The sequence below is a fragment of the Diaphorina citri genome, unplaced genomic scaffold, assembly GCF_000475195.1.
Source record: "Diaphorina citri unplaced genomic scaffold, Diaci psyllid genome assembly version 1.1 scaffold5965, whole genome shotgun sequence".
NCBI classification, from domain to species: domain Eukaryota; kingdom Metazoa; phylum Arthropoda; class Insecta; order Hemiptera; family Psyllidae; genus Diaphorina; species Diaphorina citri.
The window spans coordinates 5,480-14,004 of NW_007383341.1; the positions used below are offsets into that span (position 1 = coordinate 5,480).

General features: G+C 35.4%; 2 protein-coding genes across 2 annotated transcripts in view; one reads left to right on the top strand and one right to left on the bottom strand.

The window, feature by feature from the left end:
* Window positions 1-8,518, top strand: part of LOC103521798 (GPI ethanolamine phosphate transferase 1-like) — a gene marked incomplete at its 3' end in the record, with an annotated part of 12,700 nt that extends 4,182 nt beyond the window's left edge. The window contains exons 2-4 of the mRNA XM_008486904.2: window positions 7,550-7,788; window positions 8,049-8,172; window positions 8,477-8,518. Coding sequence (XP_008485126.2) covers window positions 7,568-7,788; window positions 8,049-8,172; window positions 8,477-8,518 — 387 coding nt within the window. The remainder of the gene's footprint in view (window positions 1-7,549; window positions 7,789-8,048; window positions 8,173-8,476) is intronic.
* On the bottom strand, window positions 3,527-6,634 carry LOC108253990 (ATP synthase subunit e, mitochondrial-like). Its single transcript, XM_017448891.2, has 3 exons — window positions 6,473-6,634; window positions 5,826-5,982; window positions 3,527-3,597 (listed from the first exon to the last, which is right to left on the bottom strand). Exons 1-3 carry the CDS (start codon window positions 6,512-6,514, stop codon window positions 3,527-3,529), a joined length of 270 nt encoding a protein of 89 aa, XP_017304380.1. The 5' UTR covers window positions 6,515-6,634.
* Window positions 8,519-8,525: the final 7 nt, after the last annotated feature.

Below are 8,525 nucleotides of genomic sequence, written 5' to 3' on the forward strand. Positions count from 1 at the left end.
ACCACAAGTAGTCTACATCCTCTGGGGTCATGTTAAGACCCTTCTAGTCATTATTCATTATCAATAGACTTGACATCTCCTTCCGGAAATAATCCGGGTGATTTTGGTACTTAATTTAATTACTGCACAAGTCATTTGATAACATAATAAACATTACGAGTATTTTTTATTAATAACTGTTGTACTTTAAATCCCACCTTCTAACTACTGTTGTTATATTGAGAGTCCCACAATTACAAATATTTTTAGATAGGGTCTTGAACCCGAAAGTTCTTTTAATGACTGTAATTGAGAAGGATAACAAGAAAGTCTCACTTGTAACAGAAACATTCCACTGAGGTTTACACACACCCTATGTGTTATGTTAGTCTCTGAAGGACGACTGTGAGGTCTTCTTAGTCCTTTTGTCCATAAAGTTTACTATTTGTCAACTTGGAAATAGTTCTCTTTTGAGACTTTTTCATACGAGTTTTATAAGTACTCGTCGTTATTTTTTATCAGTTTCACTCTTACAACTACTTTCGAACTTCTGACTACCTTTCCTGACTACTCAAAACTTTGTCTACCTTACCTTTATCTTTCCTTACCACTATTATAATCATGTTTTGTTCCACTACATTTCAGTTGCCTCCTACACCTTTAGTTTCTTTTCGGTTTTGTGAGTTTTACAACTATTTTAACTTTGTCTTCCTCTTGTATTTCTGAAATTTACTTCAACTGTTATTTTTCCTACTTTCACTTCGTGTTTTACTTTCAACGTTTTTTTATAATTTCTGTAAGATTCCTTAATTATAGTGTCTCTTCTTTGACCTCTGTTTCTTTTCGTCTACTTCTACCTTTCCTTATACCAATGCATGCGCGTCTGCTTTTGTAGAGTTATGTTTATCTTTGTTTCTAGTAGTTTTTAGTTTTCTTACTTCTCCTTGTTCTTTTACATTTTACTTTATATGTTATCTTTTATTAACATTTGTGCTTGGTCTTCCTCTTTTTTTAGTTGCTATTTCTTGTTTCTCTTACTTTTTTCTCCTTCTCCATTTTTCTGTGGTATTGCCTCTGTCATTTACTTTCTTTCTTTAAGTTGTTAAGCAACTTTCGTTTCTTGTACTTTGTTATAGTTCTGGTTCCATTGTTTCTACTAGAGAATACCTTTGGACTACAAACTATTTTCTTTTGCAAGCCTTTGTATTACTTTTATGTGTTCTTCTACTGACTTTTTGACCTTCTTGGTTCATTTGTCCAACTTGTCTTCTTCGGGGCTCTACTTTCTTGGTCTTGTTTTGTTCCTTCTATTTTGACTAGTCTGTTATCTTCTACCTCACTCCGGGCCTACTTCTCTTCCGGTCGTTTGAACTTTTATTTTTCTCACCATTAGTTTGATTTCTTTCTCGGTGTCTTTTTTATTCCTCTACATGTTTTCCTTTTTCATCTATCACTATGAGCTACTCTATTAGTGTTGGTTTCCTTTTCTTTTTTTCTTGGAGGCTTCATCAGCTCCTATAATAGAAGCAAGACTTCTTCTCCTACTACCTAGTTCTCTACTTTCTACTTACTATTATTACTACTCCTATAATCACTACTACGTCTCTGTCACTGTCATCACTAGTCATTATCTCATAGACTATCAAGTCTATGTTCTATGACTTGTGCATGGTTTGTGTTTAGGCTAAGACATGTTTTATCACTGTCACTTAGTTGAGTTCAAGGAGTTTAAGGCTATACTTTCTTTATGTTCACCAATTTGTTCAAGTTTATTATTTCATTCATTCAAGTTTGTCAGCTAGAACGCTTAGCCTTTCCTTTTCTTCAACCTTTTCTTCAGCCTACTAAATCTTAGGATTATGCTCCAACTACTAGCGTTAGAAACAAACGTTCAGTTCAAGCGACCTTCATCACATGACGGTTGGATCGAAATCTACGTCTTAGGTTACTCTTGACTATCGCGGTTGTTTTGTTCTCCTACAACTGCCTAACGACATCTTTTAATAAAGCTTTTTCTTCCCGTTTTCATTTCTGCCTTTTTATTTCCCGGTTCTTATCTAACTTACTTGTCTTATTTTAAATCATATTTTTCTTTTCTATAGCAGCTGGCAATTGAGAAGAGAAGGTTAGTCTTTAAAGTCGTGACACCATTTGTACTTACGAAGCCCGTCACTACCTTTTCACCTTTGCGTAGTAATCCATGAGATGAAAAAAAAAAAATGAACTTGAACCGAACTCGTGGTTGCAGGTTTAGGTTTCAGGGTAACGTCAGTTGGTAAGGTGGCGACTCAAGACAACTAAGATTTATGTTTTTTTCCCCCCCCCTTCTTTTTCTTCTTCCCACAACACTCTTCCTCCCTTACTATGGAGGTTTCACAAAAAACTTACTTATCTATTCCGGTCAATGTTTGGACGTGTTGGTTGACTTGCTTCATCCACTCCGGAGATATTTCCATCTGAGATGAGATCGGCAGGTGAACTTCAACATCTGCAGTGTTTTTCCTACTGGCTGTGAGGACAATCAGGTCTAGAGATGAGAGGAACTTGTGCTCTACATTCCACATGATGTATTTACCTGTAAAAATGTTATTTATGTTAACAACAAATGATAAGACCCTAGCAGTTACTGTTCAATCTATAAAACCTCTTAAAAAAAATAAATAAAAAAAAAAACTTGGTAGTAGGTACTTTGTTTGAGGAAATTTGAGGAATTATTCTGTGGAAATATGACAAACTTGTTTGAATTCAAAATAATTCAAATTTAATTTCATTACCTTCACAAAACTCCAAGTACGTAGTGAAAGCTAACATGGTTTGATTTGGATTTTTGCTTTTATAATCCAACATTTCTTTCAGCTGAAATCAAAAGTGTAAAGATTGTATGAGATTAGAGTTGTTAATAAAATAATATAAATATGTTAAATTGAAGAAGTGATGTGAGTTCTGAATTTCAACTTCACAATTTTTTTTCTTTACTTTGTCTGTACCTATCTAAATATTGTCTGTTTGTTTCAACAGAACTCTAAAATGGTTTGTCTGTTTTTCATGAAATTTAGCAAACATGTTCAATAAGTACCTACATGAAGGAAAATTTTCAATACATTTTGGGCCTTAACTGGTCCTATGAAGCCTACAAACCTACAGTTTACTGAGGCACTAGTGTAATGGTTACTTTTCTGTGTACAAGCAGAAACCAAAATGTGTTTGTTATGGGGCAAAAGGTCCAAAGTTATCAGTTAAATAAACTTACAACAGGATGATCTGTGAAGGTACTCATGATGAAATGATGTTGATGATGAAGGAAAATTTTCAATACATTTTGGGCCTTAACTGGTCCTATGAAGTCTACAAACCTACAGTTTACTGAGGCACTAGTGTAATGGAGACTTTTCTGTGTACGAGCAGAAACCAAAATGTGTTTGGTATGGGGCAAAAGGTCCAAAGTTATCAGTTAAATAAACTTACAACAGGATGATCTGTGAAGGTACTCATGATGGAATGATGTTGATGGATCTAAATATAAAATATCAGTAGAACAGTTGGTCTTTCATCTTTGTATGTTGCTTGGTTTTGAATCTATTTGCAAATAGGTGAGATTAGAATCCAAGGTAGACATTTCTGAAAGTTATGGGGCAAAAGGTCCAAAGTTATCAGTTAAATGAACTTACAACAGGATGATCTGTGAAGGTACTCATGATGAAATGATGTTGATGGATCTAAATATAAAATATTAGTAGAGCAGTTGGTTTTTCATCTTTGTATGTTGCTTGGTTTTGAATCTATTTGCAAATAGGTGAGATTAGAATCCAAGGTAGACATTTTTGAAACGGGGTTTTGCGTGTTTCACTACTGTTCCAAATTAATTGTAATCAATTTAACTCAATATTTCATGATAATACAAATAAGAAATTTAATATTTGCACCTTTTGAGGTACCTACACAGATTGTTAACCTACCTATTCATTTATTTTTTAAATTTTTAAGTTTTTTTTTTTGTTTGGCTTTTCAAAATTTGGCGCTGTTTATAAAAAGCCCGAAAATAAACTGCCCGGACTGCCACAGAAAACGCGTTTTGATTGGCTGAAGATAAAAGGGTGTGGAGGGAAATTTCAAATTTCCAACCATGCTGGGGAAAAATTAATTTTCGGATTTTTCGGCAACTTTCTTTAAAGCTCAAAAAGCTTGGTAAAAAAGTGAAATAGGTGACTTAATAATTACTTATCAACAAAAGTCTAGGACCCATGCAATAAAAATTTCAGATTTTCTGACTTGTGCTTTCCAATTTCTATAGTTCCCGACTGTTCCGTTCTTTCAAGATCCAAAAAATCCTTTGGAAACAAATCTCTACCTACCTATCTATTAGGTAATAGGTACTTAACACATCTGTAAGTATGAAGCAGGTAATGTACCTACCCAGACTTTAGTAAAGTAATAGAACCCATGAGTATGCTGACATTCCCCATGCCTAAATATTTTCTTAAGCAACATTTGACTGAAAGAGATTGTAAACCCTGGGATTAAGTACCCCATACTCTAGGACTGACATTTGACATTATAGGTGGTTCAGAGCTCTATCCCTTGATTTTTGATGTTGTGCTTGAACCTCATAGGTACCATACTCCTCACACTTCATGCAGAAAAATATTGACTCAACTAAATCAGTGCAATGTTTAATCCTATGCAAGGAATAAGAACAGACCTCAGGGCATGCCTTGGTCATTTTACCATTGAAAAATGGTCGGCCTTATCATCCCTTCCTTGACTAGACACTTGCCCCTGGATCAATAACTTACCTTGATGAGAGGTGATACACTAACTGGAGGTGGGAGAGACATTTTGTATGCCGTTTAAGCTATTCAGGAAGCAGGAAACTTGATTTTCTCAAATTCAGGCCGGATAAATCCAAATTTTCTTGTTCCAAATTCAAAAGGTCACAGAAAAATCAGAATCGGGGAAAAAATCAAAATAAAATTTTAGACTGCCCATAAAGTTTATGACATAGACTGATACTCGTTTTTCGATTGCAAATATTTCAACGGGTTACTTTCTGGTGTTCTCGTGTTGACCCAGCACCTAAATGGTCAGGAAGCACGAAACTTGATTTTCTCAAATTCAGGCCGGATAAATCCAAATTTTCTTGTTTCAAATCCAAAAGGTCACAGAAAAATCAGAATCGGGGAAAAAATCAAAATAAAATTTTAGACTGCCCATAAAGTTTATGACATAGACTGCCAGTCTTCGAACATGGCTAGGTTCTCACATGTAAAAAAAAAAAAACTGATTATGCGACAGCGGGAAATTCAAAAAATGTAAACTTTTTGAAAGTTTTCTTGCCTAACTGCTCGGTGGCCTATTTTTTCTGTGATTCTCACCTTAAAAAATTGTTATATTTGAACCTTTTTCGATAATATTTAAGTTCTCCAGACTTTGAGAATAATGGAGATAGCAACATGATTCTTCTTCAAACTGATTCTTGACACTATTCCACATCAGAAAAGTAGTTTTACTTCATAAGGGGAGATAGCAACATGATTTTTCTTCAAACTGATTCTTGACACTATTCCACATCAGAAAAGCAGTTATACTCCATAAGGGCCCAAATAGATTGACCCTTCTTAAATAGAAGCCCTCAATCAGGTTCATTGACAGAGAAAGAAATTAACAAACCTTCATTAGCTCTCTTCTTTTCTTCCGCAAGCTTGGCATCCTTGATGGCTTTCTTCTGTGCTCTGATCACTCTCAGCTTTTCTTCCTTCTTTTCCTCCATAAGGGCCCAAATAGATTGACCCTTCTTAAATAGAAGCCCTCAATCAGGTTCATTGACAGAGAAAGAAATATTAACAAACCTTCATTAGCTCTCTTCTTTTCTTCTGCAAGCTTGGCATCCTTGATGGCTTTCTTCTGTGCTCTGATCACTCTCAGCTTTTCTTCCTTCTTTTCCAGACTAGATTGTCGGGACACTCCATACAGGATTCCAGCACTAAGCATGGTCCATCGGGCAAACTGAAACAATGTGAGAAATAGAGAGATGATAAAATTTCCATCATTTGAGATCTTTTGATTATTGACCTACAATCTCATTTTACAGTCACATGTTGCCCATGAGTATGCTGACATTCCCCATGTCTAAAAATTTTCTTAAGCAACATTTGACTGAAAGAGATTGTAAACCCTGGGATTAAGTACCCCATACTCTAGGACTGACATTTGACATTATAGGTGGTACAGAGCTCTATCCCTTGATTTTTGATGTTGTGCTTCAACTTCATAGGTAACTACCATACTCCTCACACTTCATGCAGCAAAATATTGACTCAACTAAATCAGTGCAATGTTTATTCCTATGCAAGGAATAAGAACAGACCTCAGGGCATGCCTTGGTCATTTTACCATTGAACTTGGTATTGAATTTGATAAGTTGATACCTAACCAAAATGGTTGGCCTTATCATCCCTTCCATGACTAGACACTTGCCCCTGGATCAATAACTTACCTTGATGAGAGGTGATACACTAACTGGAGGTGGGAGAGACATTTTGTATGCAGTTTAAGCTATTCAGGAAGCAGGAAACTTGATTTTCTCAAATTCAGGCCGGATAAATCCAAATTTTCTTGTTCCAAATTCAAAAGGTCACAGAAAAATCAGAATCGGGGAAAAAATCAAAATAAAATTTTAGACTGCCCATAAAGTTTATGACATAGACTGCCAGTCTTCAAACATGGCTAGGTTCTCACATGTAAAAAAAAACTGATTATGCGACAGCGGGAAATTCAAAAAATGTAAACTTTTTGAAAAGTTTTCTTGCCTAACTGCTGTTTGCCTGGAGTTTTTGCATTTTTTGCTAGGTTGGGTGCTTTCTTTCATTTTTTTCTGCTATACAGGGTGTCCCGCGAACGACTGTACAACGCTTGAGGGTTGATGCAGGACCTAAAGGGCTACCAGAAAAAGCTATCTGGACAGTTGCCTAACTGCTGTTTGCCTGGAGTTTTTGCATTTTTTGCTGGGTTGGGTGCTTTCTTTCATTTTTTTCTGCTATATACTGTGAGTGTTTTCTTTCTCTTTCCAGCAAAACTTAGGAACGGCTATGCGAAAGCGGGAAATTCAAAAAATGTAAACTTTTTGAAAAGTTTTCTTGCCTAACTGCTGGTGCAGTGGTGCTGTTTGCTGTTTGCACTTTGCCTGGAGTTTTTGCATTTTTGCTGGGTTGGGTGCTTTCTTTCATTTTTTTCTGCTATATACTGTGAGTGTTTTCTTTCTCTTTCCAGCAAAACTTAGGAACGGCAGGTGAACATCTTGTCTGTGATCCCTAGTTTGACAGTCCACAAAAATGAAACATTTCTTGCATCATTATAATCTCCTTGACTGGATAGATTCTTGAATAGTTTAAAGGATTATGCCTAGATTCTTTATAGTCCTACCATGAATGTGTTCATTGTGTTATTTTTCATTCACGTGCTGTTCTTCCTGTCCATTTTTGAAATCTACTTCAAATCACCAATCATTGACAATATTCCTGTCTCTGTAAAAGCTCAGGGGATTCACTTGAATAGTTTAAAGGATTATGCCTAGATTCTTTATAGTCCTACCATGAATGTGTTCATTGTGTTATTTTTCATTCATGTGCTGTTCTTCCTGTCCATTTTTGAAATCTACTTCAAATCACCAATCATTGACAATATTCCTGTCTCTGTAAAAGCTCAGGGGATTCAGTTGGCCAAGAGAGTGGTTATATTTTTTGCAGATGGTGTCCGGTCGGAGAAATTCTATGAAGTTACGGATAGAAATTCCAGTCATTCTCCATACATTAGGTAAGTTTTATTCAGACCCTATACCAGAAAAAACTTGGAGGAAGAAAAAAGGAATCAATATTACCCAAAGGGAAAATATTACGGACTAGTCCTCATATTATTTTCTATGATTTTCGAACATTGTGAAATGCAAAATGCAGTATTTATAAAATTGCTTTTAGGCTTTTGGCCCTTAGGGTAGATATGCAAAATTATTTTTAGACTTTCAGCCCTAATGGTTGAATAAATAAATAAATATCCATTATTTTTTGTTATTCCAGGACATTGCTGGCAAACAATGAAGCATGTGGTGGGATCGCTCACACACAAGTTCCGACAGAGACCAGGCCAGGTGCTATTGCAATGCTGGCAGGGTTCTATGAAGATCCATCTGCTATCTTTAAGGTAATAATAAAAATAATGTTTTTATGTATTTTATTTGTTAGTGTTCACAATTTTCTTGTTTTTAGTTGTGTTCAAGCTGTATTTAAATAAGCTCTGTTATTATGTGTTCACAATTTTCTTGTTTTTAGTTGTGTTCAAGCTGTATTTAAATAAGCTCTGTTATTATGATATGCAGATAATCAGGTATTGTGCCTTTTCTCTCACATACAAATTCTCTTACAAATTCAGTTTTTCAAATAAGTATTTACTTTGTATACCCATTGCCTCTACATTTGACCTACCTAGTATGCTTTACAAATTTCAGGGTTGGCAAGACAATCCAGTAGAATTTGATCACATCTTCAATCAAAGTG

Excerpts from the sequence above, each read along its gene's own strand:
- LOC108253990 (XM_017448891.2), bottom strand. The coding sequence starts at position 6,514 with ATGTCTCTCCCACCTCCAGTTAGTGTATCACCTCTCATCAAG. Across the intron at positions 5,983-6,472 it reads GTGTATCACCTCTCATCAAG|TTTGCCCGATGGACCATGCT; the intron begins GTAAGTTATTGA and ends ACATTGTTTCAG. Across the intron at positions 3,598-5,825 it reads AAAGAAGAGAGCTAATGAAG|AAATGTCTACCTTGGATTCT; the intron begins GTTTGTTAATAT and ends CATAACTTTCAG.